This window comes from Schistocerca gregaria, chromosome 1 (assembly GCF_023897955.1).
Source record: "Schistocerca gregaria isolate iqSchGreg1 chromosome 1, iqSchGreg1.2, whole genome shotgun sequence".
NCBI lineage: Eukaryota > Metazoa > Arthropoda > Insecta > Orthoptera > Acrididae > Schistocerca > Schistocerca gregaria.
This window is the reverse complement of record NC_064920.1, coordinates 646,706,940-646,728,745: the sequence shown is the minus strand read 5'-3', so window position 1 is coordinate 646,728,745 and position 21,806 is coordinate 646,706,940. Positions and strand designations below refer to the sequence as shown.

General features: G+C 44.4%; 1 protein-coding gene across 2 annotated transcripts in view; it reads right to left on the bottom strand.

The window, feature by feature from the left end:
• The window catches only part of LOC126361083 (cadherin-89D), a 380,910-nt gene that overhangs the window by 110,741 nt on the left and 248,363 nt on the right, over positions 1 to 21,806 (bottom strand). For both annotated transcript variants that reach the window (XM_050007764.1, XM_050007765.1), the window contains exon 8: positions 7,314 to 7,694. In XM_050007764.1, coding sequence (XP_049863721.1) covers positions 7,314 to 7,694 — 381 coding nt within the window. The remainder of the gene's footprint in view (positions 1 to 7,313; positions 7,695 to 21,806) is intronic.

Genomic DNA, 21,806 nt, shown 5'->3' with positions numbered 1-21,806 from the left:
TGGAAATTAGTAGCTCTATCAGCTTAAGAAGGGCGTAGAAGTGGATACATGCACTTAAAATTAGGCCTACGTCTGTCATTGCTTATCTGCTCTCCGGTTTTTCCAGCTCGGTATGACGGTGTGTGGCTTTCCCACTTCGTAATTTGTAGGACTGGAGGAAGTATCAGTGCAGCAGAAGTGCAGTAGCGAGTCGCATATTTAGCTTTAATATTTGTTTCGTAGTTTGGTTCATAATTTCTTTCCGAGTGTTCGTGGGCTTGTATATTTAATTACATAAAATCCTTGCGTATTCTCGTATTTGAGAGGAGTAATATTGCTTATTGATATCCGTAGAGTATAAATTCGAGGAGTCGTTAGATGTTAGCAGTAGGATGGATAGGGTGTGTGCGTGCTGCGTGCGGCCGCAGGAGGAACTGGCCGCGGTTTGCGAGCAGCTGAGCCGGCGGAGGGTCTGGCACGTCGCTTGAGACACCCCAGGTGTCGCTTGCTGTGTCCCTTGACTCTGCCGCTGGGGCACTTTCTAGTGTATCCGGCGCGTTGGGGCCGCCCTCACGTCACGGTGAGTGGCGGACTGCAACGCGTTAGCGTCGCTCGAGGCGGAGGGTCAATGTGGAGGCTGGCCGGCTGGCCTTGCCCGTTCATCCTGTCAGTGGGCAGGTAGCCTCTCCTTCAGCAGGGCCCGAGCAGGCACACGGGGCAAAAGCTTGGTGATTATTGGGAGGTCCAACGTTAGGCGGGTGATGGAGCCCCTTAGGGAAATAGCGTACAGGGCTGGAAATAAATCCAACGTGCACTCGGTTTGTCTGCCGGGGGACCTCATCCGAGATGTGGAGGCTATCGAGCGTACGGGGTGCAGTCGTCTGTAAGTAGTTGCTCATGTTCGTACCAATGATGCCTGTCGCTTGGGTTCTGAGACGATCCTCAGTTCGTACAGGCGGCTGGCGGATTTGGTGAAGACGGCTGGTCTCGCAAGCGGGGTGCAAGCAGAGCTCTCTATTTGCAGCATCGTCCCCAGAGTGGATCGGGGTCCTTTGTTTTGGAGCCAAATGGAGGGCCTCAACCAGAGGCTTCATCGACTCTGTGACGGTCTTGGCTGCAGGTTTCTAGACTTGCGCTACTGGGTGAGGAATTGTAGGACGCCCCTAGATAGGTCAGGGGTGCTCTACACAAAGGAAGCGGCTACTCGGGTAGCAGAGAACTTGTGGCGTGCACATGGTTTTTTTAGGCTAGGCAGTAGTGCAGGGAAATAAGGACGCGCTCAGTGTAAAGACACTTCAGCTATCAAGATATTAGCAGTAAATTTTCAGAGTGTTCGGAAGAAAGTTCCTGAATTTAGTGCCCTCCAGGAAGCGTGTGGCGCGCAAACTATTCTCGGGACTGAGACCTGGCTGAACCCTGAGATACGAAGTTCTGAAATATTTAGTGAGGATTGGAACGTGTATCAGAAAGACAGATTAGGCACCGTAGGAGGTGGTGTCTTCATTGCAGTTGAAAAACATACTGTGTCTACTGAGGTCGGAGTGTGATTGTGAAGTTATCTGGGCAAGTTTAACAGGGCTAGGGGAAATATAGTTAATTGTGGGGTGTTATTACCGGCAACCAGGTTCCACCGTGACAGTTCTAGAATCATTCAGAGTGAGTCTACATTCTGTATCGCAGAAGTAACCGGATCATGGTATATTAGTCGGAGGCGACTTCAACCTACCTAGTATAGACTGGGATGTCTAGGGATTCATTACAGGTGGTAAAGACAAGCCGTCGTGTGAATTACTTTTGAACACATATGAAAACTGTCTAGAGCAGCAAAATCGACAGCCAACGCGTAATGGAAATATTTTAGATCTGGTAGCCACGAACAGACCAGACCTCATCGACAGTGTCAGTGTTGAGACAGGGATTAGTGATCATGATGTTGTCATTAGGACTATGGTTACGAAAGTTAAAAAGTCGGTCAAGAAGGCTAGGAGAGTATTCTTACTAGAAAGAGCAGATATGCAGTTGTTAGCATCCCACTTAGTAAATGAATCGTCTTCATTTACTTCCGGTATGATGGACGTGGAAGAATTATGGGCAAATTTTAAACACATTTTAAATGACGCATTGGACAAGTATGTGCCGAAAAAGTGGGTTACGGACGGAAAAGACCCACCGTGGTTTAACAGCGCAATTCGGAGAACGCTCAGGAAGTAAAGGCACTTGTTCTCGCGGTACAAGAACGATCGGGAGAATGAGGACAGGCAAAAGTTAGTAGAGATTCGTTCTGCTGTAAAAAGAACAATGCGCGAAGCATTCAACCATAACCACCTTCATACCTTAGCAAAAGATCTTGCTGAAAACCCAAGGAAATTATGGTCTTACATAAAATCGGTAAACGGGTCGAAGGCATCCATCCAGCCACTCACTGATCAGTTTGTCCTGGAAACAGAAGCCAGCAAAACGAAAATTCAAATTTTAAATTTAGCATTTGAGAAATCTTTCACACAGGAGGATCGCACAAATATATCGCCGTTTGAGTCTCGTACAGATTCCTGTATGGAGGACATAGTGATACACATCCCTGGGGTTGTGAAGCAGCTGAATGGCATGAAAATAAATACATCGCCAGGTCCTGATGGGATTCCAGTACGGTTTTACAGGGAGTACTCTACTGCATTGGCTACTTACTTAGCTTGCATTTATCGCGAATCTCTTGCCCAACGTAAAGTATCGAGCGACTGGAAAAAAGCGCAGGTGACGCCTGTATATAAGAAGGGTAGGAGGACGGATCCTCAAAATTACAGACCAATATCCTTAACATCGGTTTGTTGCAGGATTCTCGAACATATTCTCAGTTCGAATATAATGAATTTCCTTGAGACAGAGAAGTTGCTGTCCATGCATCAGCACGGCTTTAGAAAGCATCACTCCTGCGAAATGCAACTCGCCCTTTTTTCGCATGATATCTTGCGAACCATGGATGAAGCGTATCAGACGGATGCCACATTCCTTGACTTATGGAAAGCGTTTGACTCGGTGCCCCACTGCAGACTCCTAACTAAGGTACGAGCATATGGGATTGGTTCCCAAGTATGTGAGTGCCTCGAAGACTTCTTAAGTAACAGAACCCAGTACGTTGTCCTCGATGGTGAGTGTTCATCGGAGGTGAGGGTACGCTTGTGTACAACCAGTATAAGGTTCCATGACAGCGATCTAATAACATACAGGGTGTCCTATATACTGAAAGATACTGGGGATTTTAGTGAGTTGCAGGAGGAAAATAAACTGCAGATGGAAACTCGTGCTTGAAATTGTCATCAACTAGGGCAGCACAGCATGGCATTCATACGAGATAAGGCATTTCTACGCAGAAGCTAGCTCCATCTTCTTCACTGGCGATCATGGTCATGGGTCTCGATGAATGAGTAGCAAATAACATTGCAAGACGTTCTACCTATGGTCCGTCAGCGAATGTCACATTTGCTGCCGAAGGGGTGGGCTACTAACGGGCGCCGGCGCCTACAGTTTCGATTCTATGCAGCGTCGTCGGAAGACGCTTCCAGACACATGTTCCTATCCTCGGTTCGTTCCTCAAGACACCCTCTACAACCACTACAAATGTATGGCAGCATTTCTTGGTCATTCTATAGGTAGTGCAGGGAATCGTCTAGAAAACTGTTTCAGGTTCCTTCTTTTACTTGAGGCTAGGTAACAACACAGAGAAAATTAAGGTTTCTGCACACTCAGGGTGTATACATGGACAAGGCAAAAAATTTCCGGATTTCCCGGTTGAAAATACACATTCTCCCGGATGAAAATACAGTTTTTCCCTGTTAAGTGACAGTATACTTTTCCTCGGCACTGTAAGACTTATCAATTCTTTGACTGTTTATGATTTTATACACTGACGTAGAATTACCGTGCACTTTATAAAATGAAACTCAGGGGAAAAAAACACGTTTCGGAAAGATCTTTGATGTGCAGTAACATGTACGCTGCATATTTTCGTGTTACGAAAGTATAAATTCGAATTCCACCAAACACCGCATGTTACTTTCCGAAGCATTGAAATCGAGAATTCGACGCGCTTTCGTAAGCCAGTCACAGCTCATATCATGTGATCTCGCCAGCTGATGACAGCATAGGACACGTGATGTAGTCAGCCAATAGCAAGATCACTCTTAAGTAGCGCGAACACACAAATAAGGAATGTTAATGGTTTAAATTAATATACATATTGTCGCTACAAGAAAAGCAAAACTTTCACGTATAATGTTGGTCTTGAAGATTAATAAGCTGCAAGAGAAGCTAAGCTTCCACATATAATGTTGATCTCTTTTCCGCATGTTACACTTTAAGATACATCACATAAATGTGCCAATAAAATGTTTAATAACGACGTAAATGTCTGATCTTCTGGGCTAAAAATTCTTCTAGATGGTCGTCTCCAAAGAGTTGATTTTTAAATGAGAATCAAATGTTCTGTGAGTTACGAAATTCGTGTACATTCTCGCATATAGTTCATCTTGCAAAAAAAGGAAATGAACTTTCAAAGGAACGCTTTTCAAACCACCATTCGCAATATTTTCCAGTGACCTGTCACAAATAGGTTCGGTTCAGCAGTTGCCAGAGAGCGCCAGATAACAGGTGTCACTGCACTTGCGCAGCTACGATGACGCAGGAAGGCCGTATGTTCGTACGTGTAAAACATTAGACTATCTTGCATTAAACCGAATCTAATGTAAACAGCTGTCACGTGACGCTCATCGGAGGCAATTTGTTGTTAAGAAGCATTTCATAGTCTTCCTAAAGTCCTTTACACACTTAGCTGTTGGCAGAGGCTTGTATGAGCACTGTGTTTTGTTGGATACAACGCATTTCCTTTGTGACTTAAGTTTTATTTTCTCTTTTATCCTCCCGTTCATGTTGTTTTGTTCCTGCATTATTATTCTGCAGTAGCGGGATACAGTAACAATCCGAAAAATTTAACTGGAAACTAAAACAATGAAAACTTCCCGGAGTTCCAAAAGAATTCCCGGGTTTTTCCCGGTTGTCTCTCGCATGAAAAAATTCCCTGGTTTTTTCCGGATCTCCCGGTTGTCCCGGGTTGTATATACCCTGACACTGATCAGCTTGAAGCTATAGGTTATCACCAGTACTCAGGTGCCTTTACAAAATTAATGTATTTTGTAAAATTGTCGCAAATAATGCTGCAACTGTGTTGGACCTCGTGACATTTCCCAGATTAGAGAAGAACGAGCATTGCCGCGGGTACATTACAGAGCGGCTGGGTGGCCGGGTGACGGCCGCGAGTCACGACTCGGCACGCCTTGCCAGCCTCCCACCGCGACCCGCGCCTCATTCCGCCTGCCAGCAGAAACCCCGCCACTTGTGTAACTGCTATGCAGGGGGCACGGCTGAAGTGATTGCGGTCGGGAACAGCACGTGCTTAGTGGTTCGTCGCCTGCGAGTCCAAAGACGCAATTACGAAACTTAATCTGCCTCTCTTACCGCCGCGAGCCCCTGTTAAAGCGCCACATTGCAAGGAACCAGCCCTGCTGTCACACGCTTACACAACTCTAGTGTTTCTTCTGACAAAGGTAAAAATGTCAAGTAGAGTGTACTTGCTCTTATGCGCTAGCAATAAAAGCAGGCTTTCTCAGCCGCTGTTCACTTCTATCAATATTTCCGCCCTCAGAGGCTATTGTTAATGCATAGAATTATTTACTAACGTTTTGTCCCCTTTTTCGAAAAGAAGAAAGATTTCCAAGAGTACGTTGTCCTCGATGGTGAGTGTTCACCGGAGGTGAGGGTATCATCTGGAGTGCCCCAGGGAAGTGTGGTAGGTCCGCTGTCTACATAAATGATGTTTTGGATAGCGTGGATAGCAATGTGCAACTGTTTACTGATTATGCTGTGGTGTACGGGAAGGTGTCGTCGTAGTGTGACTGTAGGAGGATACATGATGTCTTGGACAGGATTTGTGATTGGTGTAAAGAATGGTAGCTAACTCTAAATATATATAAATGTAAATTAATGCAGATGAATAGGAAAAACAATCGCGTAATGTTTGAATACTCCATTAGTAGTTTAGCGCTTGACGCAGTCACGTCGATTAAATATTTGGGCGTAACACTGCAGAGCGATATAAAGTGGTACAAGCATGAAATGGCAGTTGTGGGGACGGCAGATAGTCGTCTTCGGGTCATTGGTAGCATTTCGGAAAGATGTGGTTCATGTGTAACGGAAACCACTTATAGAAGACTAATACGACCTATTCTTGAGTACTGCTCGAGCGTTTGGGATTCCTATGAGGTCGGATTGAGGGAGGACATAGAAGCAGTTCAGAGGCGGGCTGCTAGATATGTTACTGGTAGGTTTCATCATCACGTGAGTGTTACGGAAATTCTTCAGGAACTCGGGTGGGAGTCTCTGGAGGAACGGAGGCGTTCTTTTCGTTAATCGCTACTGAGGAATTTTAGAGAACCAGCATTTGAGGCTGACTGCAGTACAAGTTTACTGCCGCCAAGTTATATTTCGCGGAAAGACCACAAAGATAAGATAAGAGAGATTAGGGCTCGTACAGAGGCGTATAGGCAGTCATTTTACCCTCGTTCTGTTTGGGAGTGGAACATAGAGATAAGATGCTAGTTGTGCTACGAGGTACCCTCCGCCACGCACCGTATAGTGGATTGCGGAGTATGTATGTAGATGCAGACGTAGATTTCGTGCCAATGTAACGTCATTAACCCACCTTAGCCCTCACAGGAAGATAAGCTCTGGCCGTTTTTTAGCATGTGCCTACGCCTACCTGTTTGAAGCGTTGCCAATTATGACAGTGGTGTCGCAGGACGCCACGCTTTCGCACCATTACAAAGGAAGGTTACGGGCACCTTTGAGAGGTATTTCGAGCTTTTGTGTCACAATGGTAGATATACAATGAAGGCTTTCACGACCGGATGGTACTGTTGTTGGTAATTCTACCGGGTTATATGGCCGTGGTCCATGGAATACTTACATTCCTAACGTTTCGTCCAATACTACGTTGGACATCCGCAGAGGTACGGGTGGTCCAGCTGAGTCCTGCCGGCTGACTCGGCAAGACTCAGCAGGACCAGCCATGCCTCTGAGGATGTCCAACGTAGTATTGGACGAAACGTTAGGAATATAAGAATTCCATGGACCACGGCCGTATAACCCGGAAGAATTATCAACAACAGTACAATGAGTTTCAAAAAGATGTGGATCTCATCGGGCAGACTTCTAGAGACACGTGGATCACCACGTGTCCAAACTGGCGAATGTAATCAGGTGACTGGTTTTGGGAGGTGACTGACCTGGTCCCTGTCGGTGGCGGCGACCTGCAGCACGCTGAAGCCGTTGGGCAGGTTCTCGACGATGCTGATATTGTAGGCGTCGACCTCGAACTCGGGCAGGTTGTCGTTGAGGTCGAGCAGGACGACTTCTGCGCGCGCGTGCGCGACGCGTAGCGGCCGGTCGGCCTGCGAGGCCTGCAGCTGCAGCACGAGCACGCCGCTGTGGCGTTCGCGGTCCAGCTCGCGCTCCAGGAACAGCGAGCCGTTCTGCGCATCCAGCAGGAAGAGCCGCTGCTCGTTGCCCGACACGATGTCGTAGCGCAGCGGCGCGTTCAGCGACGCGTCCTGGTCGTACGCCTGGATCGGCGGCGAGAAGCGCAGCTCCTGGTGGATGCGCGCGCCCTGCACACACACGCGCCGCCAGGTCCCACTCAGTAATGTCTCCCCAGCCGCAACTCCCCACAAGCAGCAATCATCTTATCGTAAACAGACCCTGGCATCAATATTAATAAACTGTTTGTATAACAGACGAGGTCAGGATGTGCACCATTCTGAGAAACATCCAGCTTTATAATGTGGCCAGCCACAGCTGTTGAAATTCATGGTAAACTGAATGCAGGAGGATCTGCAGCGAATTGACGCATGGTGCACGGAATGGCAATTGAATCTCAATGTAGCGAAGTGTAATGTGATGCGAATACATAGAAAGATAGGTCCCTTATCATTTAGCTACAAAATAGCAGGTCAGCAACTGGAAGCAGTTAATTCCATAAATTATCTGGGAGTACGCATTAGGAGTGATTTAAAATGGAATGATCATATAAAGTTGATCGTCGGTAAAGCAGATGCCAGACTGAGATTCATTGGAAGAATCCTAAGGAAATGCAATCCGACAACAAAGGAAGTAGGTTACAGTACACTTGTTCGCCCAATGCTTGAATACTGCTCAGCAGTGTGGGATCCGCACCAGGTAGGGTTGATAGAAGAGATAGAGAAGATCCAACGGAGAGCAGCGCGCTTCGTTACAGGATCATTTAGTAATTGCGAAAGCGTTACGGAGATGATAGATAAACTCCAGTGGAAGACTCTGCAGGAGAGACGCTCAGTAGCTCGGTACGGGCTTTTGTTAAAGTTTCGAGAACATACCTTCACCGAAGAGTCAAGCTTCCTCCTACGTATATCTCGCGAAGAGACCATGAGGATAAAATCAGAGAGATTAGAGCCCACACAGAAGCATACCGACAATCCTTCTTTCCACGTACAATACGAGACTGGAATAGAAGGGAGAACCGATAGAGGTACTCAGGGTACCCTCCGCCACACACCGTCAGGTGGCTTGCGGAGTACGGATGTAGATGTAGATGTAGATGTAGATGAATAAAATCGCAAGCAGATGTTAAGTGATGATTTACTCGCGACTGGTTTGGCTACATTCTGTGTCTCCGTTTGCAGATCTATGTGACACTACCAACCAGCGGCAATGCTGCATAAACGCAGCCAAACTGGTCGTCAATAAGTCATCACGTAATAGCTGTCTGCGGTTTTATCCGGTTAAATTTACTAAAACTGTGAGAAGGAATCCTCGTGCCTCCTTCATTGTACCCATTAAATTGCAAAAACAAAATAGTGGTATAATAATAGTAATAATAACCAATAAAATATATAGGCAAAATCTTTGGGGTAAAAACCACAACTTTCATCAACTCGAATCTTGCTTGAACAACACAGTACATTACTACGTGTGGTCCTATTGGAAGTGGTATTCCCGTGCTTTTCTCCAAACGTAGAACTGACTTACTCAAGCCTCTGTGAAAACTAGTATATTGCAAATTACCAAATATTTTCAGAGGTAAAAGAAGTGATAATAATAATAATGTCGTGTGACGAGGGCCTCCCGTCGGATAGACCGTTCGCCTGGTGCAAGTCTTTCGATCTGACGCCACTTCGGCGAATTGCCCGTCGATGGGGATGAAATGATGATGATTAGGGCAACATAACACCCAGACTTTGAGCGGGGAGAACTCCGACCCAGCCGGGAATCCAACCCCGGCGCTTTGGATTGACATTCTGTCGCACTGACCAATCAGCTACCGGGGGCGGACCAAAGGAGTGATAAGGGACGGATAAAGATTCTAGGTTCGAACGTGGAGCTTTACATCCATAGTATGGGACTTTACGCAGCCACCCTCTCTTTATGTGGCTAAACTGAATAGAAATAACTGTCGCTAAATTCCAGAAATTTTCCTCCATTTCACACATTACTCTTACCTCAAAGCAGATGCATTACAAGAGTTTCCAGTTTAGAAACTTAAAGTAGATACAATGACCACATTGAGAACGCAAAGTACGTACCCCAGAGAGCACATAACTGTTTTCATAACATCTGTCAGTTATAGAGTTGTCCATCTCCTAGTATGTATTGTTAATGACCGTGGCTGTTGCGAAAGAAGTCATAAAATTCTTGATATTTTCCAGTAGACTGATTTATTCGTGCTACTGTACTTTTCGGAAAACATTTTCAGGTGCCATTAGATGAAATGTGCAAATAATCTAAGTATTTCACCTAACGCACATGTAGATGGAAAGCATCTTCCAAAAAACGTAATTTGAGGGATAAATCAATGCAGTGGCATGGGCCAAACATTTGATTACTCCATCCAACAGTTACAGTTTACATACGCAGTGAAAACCGAAGGTTTATGATGATAAACTGACGCATAGGTGGTTCCTTGCTTTTACTATGAAGCTACTCTACTAAGCAAGATACACGTGTCGTAACCACGCTAAGACTATTGCGCAACAAGAGTGACACATCGTCAGAAGAGAGTACATCTTCCGAGTTTTGCTGAGGTACGAGCGTGTGAGTACTCCAACGTACTCCAAAGTTAAAAGTACGAGGGACAGTATGATTCTTGTGGGAGAAACGTTTAAATTGCACACAGACCCGCCGTGAAATTCTGGCGGTATATACACCAAATGCAGTGTCACGTCCAGCTATAGTGAAATGCTGCAAACAATTTGACCAAAGCCTCACATATGTGGGTGATACTGATCCACAGTACATCTCAGATCTTCCACTATGAAATTTCCATCTTTTCGGCAAGTTGGAAAACATCTGAGGGAGGCGAAGGAACAGATTTTTCAATAATGAGGGCGTTGACACAGTGGTTTTCCAATGGTTCGTGACCAAGGAACGGAGTTTGTCGTCGAGAAACTAAACGAGTAATAGAAGGTTCCTACCGTTATTTACAGAGACGAGATATTTGCGTTGAAAAATGGTGCAACGTATTTCTGTCAATTTGAAGTGAAGCGCAGCATGTAACAAGGGTTACTTTCCGAATCCTAATCACGTGTAACTTCCTTCTAATGTCCCATCGTAGATAAATCGTTATGTCTGGTGAATATAGGATGTCCTCTATTTTGCTATAAAGCAGTACTGTCAGATGATTGTGGGGACGTGGGGTCGAGTACCCTGATGCAATACGCTTGCAGTTGGACATGCATCGTGTGGCATCAAAAGATAAAATCATCGGACGAGTTCCAGCTATTTAAGTAAATTATTTGTTTCCAGTAAAGAACGTGCAAAGCACAAAACGTCAACCTGTGGCATGAAGTACATTGCCGACATGACAAATTTTAGTAGAATTCTCTAGTCTGTGAGAATATTCCTATTTAAAGTGCGCTGTTGTTATGAACTCATCAGTAACTTCTTATAAATTTGAACATTGTAAATTAGTCCTCTACAGCTACTTTCTACATCTGATATATTCGTCATAATTACGTCCTTCACCAGTAAAATACGCTCGATTTTGATTTTACATCTCTGGAATTCGATAACTTTCTGTAATTATGGGAACAGTACATTTGTGCTGAAGGAACTGTGCACAATATTTTATACCCAGAAGACTACTAAATCGTGAAAAACTTTCTGCATTTCTCTGACAACTAAGAGAGATGTAAACTACGAAGATTACATATTGAAAGCAATAGTTTGACTAATAAAAGGTAACCAAATTTCGTTACCAACATCTGGAGCTTATGAAATGCCCTATCAAAATATAAACACCCAATTAAAATATAAACATTCCTTTTTCAGGAGGTGACGACGCTGTATTTTGTGGAAGTACTGTAAACATAAATGGCTTGTTTTTTGTTTTCGTTTTATTAATAATTAGTAAACATCTGTACTGTCTGTATTACCTATTTTCATGAACAGTTCTGGGAGAATCTCATATAAAGCTGAGCTTGCATAAGAGACATGGTACGTCTAGCAAGCTAGTACTCAAGAACTGTGATGGGATTCAAGATGTCTTATAGTTACCACCTTTCGCACGATTCACGTGCAAATGTTAGTCGCCCTCCTTAACTTTACTCTATTACTTTTTGTTTTAGTTGTAATATTTATGTTGGTAATGTTTTTGGGAGAAATACAAAGACGCGTGCTGTTGCATCTTCACCGAATCCGCAACTGGTTCGGCTGTCGTGTCTGCCGTCTGTACTACAGTTGGGCCTCTTTCCGATTGGCTTCATAACGGATAGAAAACCGTTGTTCATGTGTGTTTTACTATCACCCAGCTTTCAGAACGAAAACACCTGTTCCAGCCTGAAGACACTACCTCACTCTCTTAGAAGACGTGCGTCGATCTGCAGACTCTGTAGTTCTCGAAAGCTAAGACAACCCAATATCTCTATTATACGTGTTCTTTAAGTCCTTGACAAAACCAGTCTCGTTTCAGTTTTCCTCAACCCTGGATTCTAAAATATAATCTTTATGCCTTGTCTCGCGGTCCTTGACACAAACGAAATTTCAGAGACCAGTTTGGCTCATAAGGTCCCACTCCATAAACATCGTCATAACACCACGCGGATGTGTCAAATAACTGTGAACGACGGAACGTGTGTTGTTGACGCACCATTAAAGTGAGACTATGATGCAAATACGGGACACGGCAATAATTCTGCCGACCGCAGGTCCCTTACTTCCGTGACTAAATGAAACTCAGTAGCTGGCAAGTCAAGCGACCATTAAACATTTAAGTGTAGCTTCTACTACATTCAGTTATTCAGTAACAAAAATCCTTCCCTATTGTATTGAAACAGACAGGCGTGATGCTTTTCTTTCTTTCTCAAAAGTGTAGCGTATATACGAGTTTCGCTAATTACATTGTGAACAAAGTTCTGTAAAATCAAAGGTTCATATTCGGTTCGACTGGAAATGTGGTGCCTTCCCAAGGATTAACTTTCGCATTTATGTTCTCATTGCCGCAAGTTAAATGTTTTGCATTTGCTGTCATAAGCTCAACGCTGATGCCTATGTGGCTCTGAGCACTATGGGACTTAACTTCTGAGGTCATCAGTCCTCTAGAACTTAGAACTACTTAAACCTAATTAACCTAGGAACATCACACACATCCATGCCCGAGGCAGGATTCGAACCTGCGACCGTAGCGGTCGCGCAGTTCCAGACCGTAGCGCCTAGAACCGCTCGGCCGCTCCGGCCGGCGAAGCTAATGTACTCGAATCTTTATTTATTCATTTCTTAAATAATTTGTTTTTCACAACCATAAATTCTTGTACTACTGACCTTCGGAGCAGAATTTCTCTCCTTCTTTAGAAACAGACAAGCAGCGTTTTGCTGGTGCCACTGTACTGTACTGTTTGCCTTTGATGGAGATAAACACTGCGACAGTAGGAACTAACTAGAAGAAGCTTTAAAATAAATTATAATCAGACCAAAGTAATATAAAATGATCGTATTAGAAAGCTATTTCTTCTGGGCTGGTGTTCCCAATCACATAAAACGTTTTTAAAACGTCACTGCTTTAACAGCCGAAGTTAATTATGTCTTCCAAAAAATTATTGAGAAAATATAGTAGAACTTACCAATGAAGCTGAGTTTTTGTATTTGGGACAATTGAAAATAAAAATTGCTTGGAGTGCTTTTGATAAATTAATCGACGATTTTAAAACTAAGATCACAAACTGTCTGGAAAGGGAAGTTTATCAGATTTTGACTTTAGGCAGAAACATACGGACTTTTAGTTCAGAAACTTTTGAGTTTACAGTTATCAATTTCGATTTGTAGAACAGATGTGTAGACGTTTGAGTAACGCGTGTCTCTCAGCGAGGTAATAGAGACATACACGTTGGAATCACCGTGAGAGACGGGAATACAATCCACTACATCAGGGTATGGACTGGAGTGGCAGACGTACCTATGGTCTGGAATGAAAGTTAAAATGAGGATAGTGAATTATTTAACAGGCAGATGGACTAAGAAAGGTCTTTAGTGGATCGCGGCAGAGCGGCGAATAGTGTATGGCATGAAACTTCCTGGCATATTAAAACATGTTCCGGACCGAGACTCGAACTCGAGACCTTTGTCTTTCGCGGGCAAGTACTCTACCAATTGAGCTACCCAAACACGACTCACGCCCCGTCCTCTCAGCTTTAATTCCGCCAGTACCTCGTCTCCGACCTTCCAAACTTTACAGAAGCTCTCCTGCGCAGGAGTGCTGTGAGGACGGGGCGTGAGTCTTGCTTGGGTAGCTCAGTTGGTAGAGCACTTGCCCGCGAAAGGCAAAGGTCCCGAGCTCTAGTGTCGGTCCGGCACACAGCTAAATCTGCGACGAAGTTTCATATCAACGCACACACCGCTGCAGACTGAAAATCTCATTCCAGTGTATGGCACGTTGAACCCATGGGATAAGGGTGGCATCTTTCACTAATAATTAAAACGTCCTGGGTTCCGGGTTCGAACCTAGCAACAGCTAGTAAAAATCATCATCACGAATGGTGACTGAATACTTCCAGCATTAGAAGCTCTGTCATGGGGGTTCAGGTATCGCTCTTGCCCATGGGTTGAGAAATTGCCCCTAAAAGACAGAAGAATCACCAGTGATCAATGGCATGAGGATGCAGAATGCAATGCACACAACTTCATTCAATACATATAAGGGGTATCCACAGGACACGTGGCCTGTAACTGAAAAAAGGGTTATGATGACTTCACCATTGGCAAAAGATTTTGGATTAGTTCCACCTTCGGATCTATTGGAGGAAACTGCCAAGGGGTAGGTGATAATGAGAAAAAGATGGAATAACCAATGAAGGAGTAAAGTTCTTTGAGTTGGAGCATGGAACTGCAGGAGTTTGGACGTAGTAAGAACGCTAGAAAATCTGAAAATGGAAATGCTAAGGCTCAGTCTAGAACAGAGGTGGCCAAGAATTTGGTTAGCGTGCCGTGCCAGAGACCGAGAGTCGTAGGACTCAGCCTGGCTGACACATTTGCCCCACCGCCACGCCACGCTATCTGAGCGTGAGGTGGGGGAGGGGGGAAGGGGAACTGCGAACGTGCCGCATTTAAACATCATGCTGCTGTGCAGTATCGACTTGACATTATAGATCAAAAGTCAACAAATTTGCGGTGATATTTATATTTGCCACGCTGAACACATAATATAATTTTTATCTGGTACAAATTGTCAGCATACGGACAGACACAAGCAATTCATAAGATTTTCGTAGTGGGGTTGCCTCATAATTGTGACTTATTGTGTTTCATAATCGAAAAATGGTCTACCACGCACATACGATGGTCGAGATATTGCAGCACGTTTGGAACCTCATTATGGAGACCTGAAGACTCTACTTGAGAAAAGCAAAGTAAATGTCCTGGAAATTTTAGCGTTAAAGAGATTTGTCTTTAAAATGAGTTTTTCTTTCAGTTAATTACATCTGCACATGTACAGTGGCGCTTTCAACTGAAACTGTGAACTGTCACGAAAACAGCTCGAAAACAGATGTAAGATTGTCAGAATGCCAATGAAATGACCTTTCAGTCATCTAAGTTTCCAAATTCTGTTTCATTGATCAACCAGTTTGACTATATATTAGGCCATCTGCACACCCCTGTGTACAGGCAACAACTGTGGCAGTATGAAATAAGTAAACAAGGTGGCCAGTGCAAGTCTAATTAGCAGTAATATGGAGTTACATATAACAATTCCAAACTAAACGGGGAGTAACATGAAAGTTAAAGATAAATTAAGGATTTAAGAGAACAGTTGCACACTGTATTAGTGTAAACTAGGGAACAAACTACATGTGCCATGTAATCGTAGTAGATAACTTACTAAACGGAAGTCAATATTGCATGCTATGCGTAGATAATCAGAGTTTAATGCTAATGTCAATGTCCGTGAAACACCTGGAGCAAAACAATTATAGTCATATACTGATGAGTACAAACTGAAGGTAAAATATGTAATTCTGTGTTGTGATATACTAGTAAAAAATAAACCACTTACTGGAAGTCAACCTTACAACTGTCTGTATCATCATGTCCATAAAACAAGGATATAAAGTTATGTCAAAGCAATCTATCAATCACATAGTCATTAGGAGCCACTTATTTGATAAAATATTTTAATGAACCAAACTATGAATCTGATGTAATATACCGTAACGAATTCCCACTAAACAGTGAGTATTAAAATACATCGGAAAGGGCATAACCAAAGTTGTCATGAAAGCCATAAGTCTGCTGGTACCAGGCGAGTGACTGGGTGATATACCAAACCATAAACTATGAAGCAAGTCTAAGGAAGAGTACTGCAATACACACACAGTACATCCGAAAGACACTCATTTCAGGCAGAACAATACCCCTATACGTCACGTAGTCCTTAAACAGGGGAAGACGAAGGATAGTATTACCTACGACAGAGAAACAACAAGAAAACATTTGTCAGAGTATTGCGTCATATATGAGTTGGTACCTATCGATGTCAAGGAATATACCAGAAGACTGTGCGGGGTATTAGCAAGACATTACAGGTACAGATGTGCAATCTGAATTAATAACATTTGTACTCGCGTGGAAACTAATAACCGCTGCGTACTATCAAAATAATGCAAAGAGCAAAAAGCTCGCAACACTAACACATGTGCACATGTGCAAAAAAGGTTGTGCTGTGAATGCTGTGAAGCACAAGTACGTAATCTATTGATGATAGTGAGTCTCCTACTGGCTCGGTGATTACACACAGCAATCCCTATCATAGTTGGTGTGAAGATGGCTACTCGGTTGCTTGGTTGATTTGGGGGAGGGGACCAAACAGCGAGCTCATCGGTCCCATCGGATCAGAGAAGGATGGGGAAGGAAGCCGGCAGCGCCCTTTCAAAGGAACCATCCCGACGCTACTTGTTTTGGACGAAACTAATTATCCTGATCACAAATATTTTTTGTGGGCTCGAATAATTAAGGATTATTTTTAAGAATCCATAACCTTTAACAATTATAGGTGGTTTATCTCTAATCTGAATATGTCACAAAATAATAGAACTTACTTTACACACCGTATTTACAGTTCATCCTTCCGCAATACTCAATATTTCTCCAAGCTCTTTTGTTTACATATGAAAATGACTTGCACCACACGTCAACAAGCACCTACTGATTACTTTGACTACCGTCACTTTGTACAATATTTGATCTATGCTACTATTTACATGTTGCTGTTCTGTGTCATGTATGTCTTCCAATGGATTCTGCTTGATTTATCGTCTTCGCAGTTGTGAGAGTTGTCGAGTTAATTTAAGCAGTGCAATACATATTTCAGTACAACCCTATGCCTCAAGCCGTATTTTATTGGTATATTTCTCATATAAATGGGGAAAGTGAACGACGAGTAAGGAAATGTCAGTAAGGCTATCCCACAGTTAGATATGATGATAATAGTAAGTTATCACAATAGCCTTATAATGGAAATGAGCGTTTGACGTCATTGGCCGGGAGGCCCCTTACGGGGCACGTCCGGCCGCCTTGGTGCAGGTCTTACTACATTCGTCGCCACATTGGGCGACCTGCGCGCACAAAATCCCCGACCCAGTCGGGAATCGAACCCAGGCCCGTAGGACGGTAATCCGTCACGCTGACCTCTCAACTATCGGGGGGACAGCCTCATGATGAATCTTAATAACTGATACGGAATCTAATTACTGAATCTTCAACTGATGTTTCTTTGAAACGTTGTGACAAGTGGTGAGAAGATAGGTGGCTGTATGTCAGTTAGAAATACAGCCTTTTGTCACAGCGGAACATGGGAGTATAGGGACAGGTTGCAGCTCGACTGAGTTAATTGAGGTGTTGTGAAACAGACACTTATCCTCCTGTCGCGGAAGGCAACAGGCTTGAAGGGATGTAGCTGGCGCTTAAAAATTCTCACGTACTCCATTCCGCCATGGTGTCTTGGATGACAGCCACAGATCCAATGGAAGTCCAGATGAATATTCCCCAGAGCATACTACTGCCCCCGCCGGATTCCATCTTGGGAGCGGTGTATGTTCCGAGCAGCCGTTCGCCACCATTCAGACACAACCATCGGCATGATGTAACAAAAAGCGCGACACGTTTCCACTGATACACGGTCCAACCTCGATGATACCAAGCGCACTGCTGTCGAAATTGAAAATGTCATTGGGTGCACATCGGGGAAAACAGAGGTCATCACTAATGTCATGTTTACCTGTGCTCTGTCATCAGATCTGCCACAAATTTTCACCTATCCTGCGTTACAGAACAGTCAAACCTTCTATCGCGTCCAGCATCACCCAGAGGTTATTTGAAAAAGAGCATAATAGCAATAATACGGGTATTCCATCAGATACTGTCCAGTATCTGCGTTTTTTATCCACGGAAGACGCGCAGCTTTATGTGCCGTTGTGAGCAATGGTATTTTGCGATTTACCTGACTCGAAATGTCCATTCGCTGTAGTTCCGCTCGCAACAGTCACTCGGGAATTGGTTGAAATTATCCTGCATTCACTGACAACAGCACTTCCTGGGGGGTTTGAAACCGACTGTCACCGGAAATGGGCACACTAGTCTGCAGTTTCTGTCGGTTAGGACCTTTTTTTTTCACGACTACTGCTCTTAAGCCGCGTCACATGCCTGTGAATGGTACACGTGGTAATTACGCTGGACAATTCGCATTGATACACCAACAAATCGTGCAACCTCATCCATGGCGTGGTCTTGGATAACGTTCAGGTAAGACAGCTCATTTCTGCCGTCACGTCACGTCTTCACTTCAAACCGCACAGCCAGCTGGCACTTCACTTACATGACCTACGTCAGCGGTGGAGCTTAGTACTAGTCCTCCATCAACTACAGCGCTACAAAGCGCCCGGTATGCCCTTTCAAGCTTACAAGATGAACAGGCGAAATATTGTTACGCGCCTTCTGCTGGATGCACAGAAGTATGGACACATTTTTTGGAGTTTACATCGATCTTCCTCCGATGAATAGGGTTCATTGTCTGCAGTTACTAAACTGTTACGATATTCTCGAGGTATGGGAATGATAGCGACAAACGCTTGTACTGGTGTCGCCGTCGTAAGATATAGAAGGTATGTGGAGTGAAACTAACACTCATCGGGCTTTACAGTGTTTGTCGACATAAAAGTTTTCTGAGTATGGTACAGCTATAGTAAAGCCAACGTTCCGCCCACGATTGCAGCGGCCTTCTTCTGGGTCTGATGGTCCCGGACCCAGAAGACCCAGACCCAGAAGAACGCCGCTGCAATCGTGGCCGAAACGTTGGCTTTTCTATAGCAGCAGTAGTTTTTACATTATGACGCGGTACCATATAGTTTTTACATTATGACGCGGTACCATACCCAGAAAACTTTTATGTCGACTGACTCTGGCCGCGGAAGCCTAGGAAATTATATTTACAGTGTTTGTTGGAAGAATCTGCTTTCGCCATCTGAGTGGCCTGCAAACGACGGAGGGGAATATTTGGGGAGTGATCGCTCCCGTTGTCCCTCGCTCGCCTCCGTCTGTGCTAACATCAGAGTGCGTGACACAGAGGCGGGTTGGAGACGGTTCTAGACGAAGAGGGGAGACGAGAGCACAGGAGAAAGCAATTAGTGGGTCCTGACCGCGGCCATCTGGCGTCAAGACCACACGTCATGTCGACACGGAGCGGCTGTCTCTTGTCAAGAGAAGCCAAGTACTTGCGCAGTGCTCTTGCGTGTCGTACTGAATACACAGTTGACTATGCAATCGCGCGTTGCCAACCACACCGTTTCGCTTTATCGCGCAGTCCGCTCAACGCAAACTTGTGTAAGGTGTGCTTCTGCACTTCAAATAATCAGTCGAACCTGCTATGACGCCTTCGGTGAGGTAGATTGGTATTGTTTGTGAACCTGATGTCTCTGCACAAATACTGGTGACGGGGAAATGAATCAGCAATTTCGATTTGATAGATTTCATTATGGCGCCTAACTTAAAAAAGAAAGCGGTCGCTCGTCGGAGGCCAAGAACGTAGAGACCAAAGACTCCGAAATGTTGGAGGATTTTTGTCTTTAAATACAAAGACATAATATGAAACTAGGAAACATTAAAAATAAAAAGTAAAGAAAGTTAATTATAAACTTTTAACGGAAGAAGGGACATGGTAGTTGGACATTCGCAAAAGGTCAGTTTATCATGCTTGTAATGCACGTCTAAATGATCTACACCAGCAATTAAGTAATTTTCTTTCCAGTTTTCTCTTCAAGAAGGTTTTGTCTCACAGTCAGTTTTGCATTGTTTCTAGTCTTTATCTGATATCCGCGAATTAAAAGCTACCAACACTGAATTATTACGCAGTCAACTGAAGCTGCCAGTTCCATCAACCAGATTTGTTTACACTGTGCGCGGCCCTACAACCTGTTCGGCAGACGAGTTCCTGTGTTCCATATTTAGCAATTCATCGTCACGTTTTCAATTTATTTGTAATTTAAATTACTTGTGATTCACTGTCCGCCTTTCTTCGTAAACACATCATCTGATGATGACTTGCTAAGCAGGCGAAAGCGATCATGATACCACTTGTGTGACCTCGGCCTGAAATATATAACCAAAAAATTTGAAACCAAAAATGGTTATCAGGAATTAGCAGCAGAAAAGTAAAGGTAAGCCGTGACACAAAGATTAGACAACGTAAAATACACACATCAAAAACGTTTTTTATCACCCCGGTTCCCATAAATCCTGAAGATAGACGTTAACTGTGGATATTGTAACACAGACACAGTCCTTTTGATTGTTCAGAGATATCATTAAACCCGCCTAAAGACATAAACAACCATGCATGAGCAGTGTCTATTACATGGACGGGGTCTGACAGCCGATCAGTTCGAGTCATTCCACCAGGAAGGAGGTATACGGCTCATGTTGTCTGTAGTTCAACCATGCCTAGACGGTAATTACTGCGGTTCGATCGCGACCGCATTGTTACTTTGTGATAGGAAGGGCTCTCAACAAGGGTAGTGTCCAGACGTCTCGGAGAGAACCAATGCGATGTTGTTCGGACATGGAGGAGATACAGAGAGACAGGAACTGTCGATAACAAGCCTCGCTCAGGCCGCCCAATGGCTTCTACTGCAGTGGATGACCGCTACCTACGGATTATGGCTCGGAGGAACCCTGACAGCAACGCCACCATGTTGAATAATGCTTTTCGTGCAGCCACAGGACATCGTGTTACAACTCAAACTGTGCGCAATAGGCTGCATGATGAGCAACATCACTCCCGACGTCCATGGCGAGGTCAGTCTTTGCAACGACGTTACCATGCAGCGCGGCACAGGTGGGCCCAACAACATGCGATTGAACCGCTCAGGATTGGCATCACGTTCTCTTCACCGATTAGTGTCGCATATGTCTTCAACCAGACAATCGTCGGAGACGTATCTGGAGGCAACCCGGTCAGACTGAACGCCTTAAGCAAACTGTCCAGCGAGTGCAGCAAGGTGGAGGTTCCACGATGTTTTGGGGTGGAATTATGTGGGGCCGACGTACGCCGCTGGTGGTCATGGAAGGCGCCGTAACGGCTGTACGATAAGTGAATGCCATCCTCCGACTGATAGTGCAACCATATCGGCAGCATATTAGCGAGGCATTCGTCTTCATGGACGACAATTCGCGCCCCCATCGTGCACATCTTGTGAATGACTTCCTTCGGGATAACGACATTGCTCGACTACAGTGGCCAGCATGTTCTCCAGATATGAATCCTATCGAACACGCCTGGGATAGATTGAAAAGGGCTGTTTATGGGCCAACCATTCTGAGGGATTTACGGCGATTTGCCGTTGAGGGTGCACCAACAGTGCCTTGCTGAACTAGAGGAATACAGGGAAGCATCAATGGAAGAGGACGTGCTACTGTGCATTAGAGGTACTGGTGCGTACAGCAATCTGGACCACCACCTCTGAAGGTCTCGCTGTGTGGTGGTAAAACAGGCAATGTGTGGTTTCATGAGCAATAAAAGGGCGGAAATGATTTTTATGTCATTCTCTATTCGAATTTTCTGTACAGGTTCCGGAACTGTCGGAACCGAGGTGATTCAAAACTTTTTTTGGCGTGTGTATAAAACAAAAATATCAGTCATTTAGTTCATCAAAAAGTAAGGCATTTCTGATAAGAGAAATACCAACAGAATAATTTATTTACATGATAAA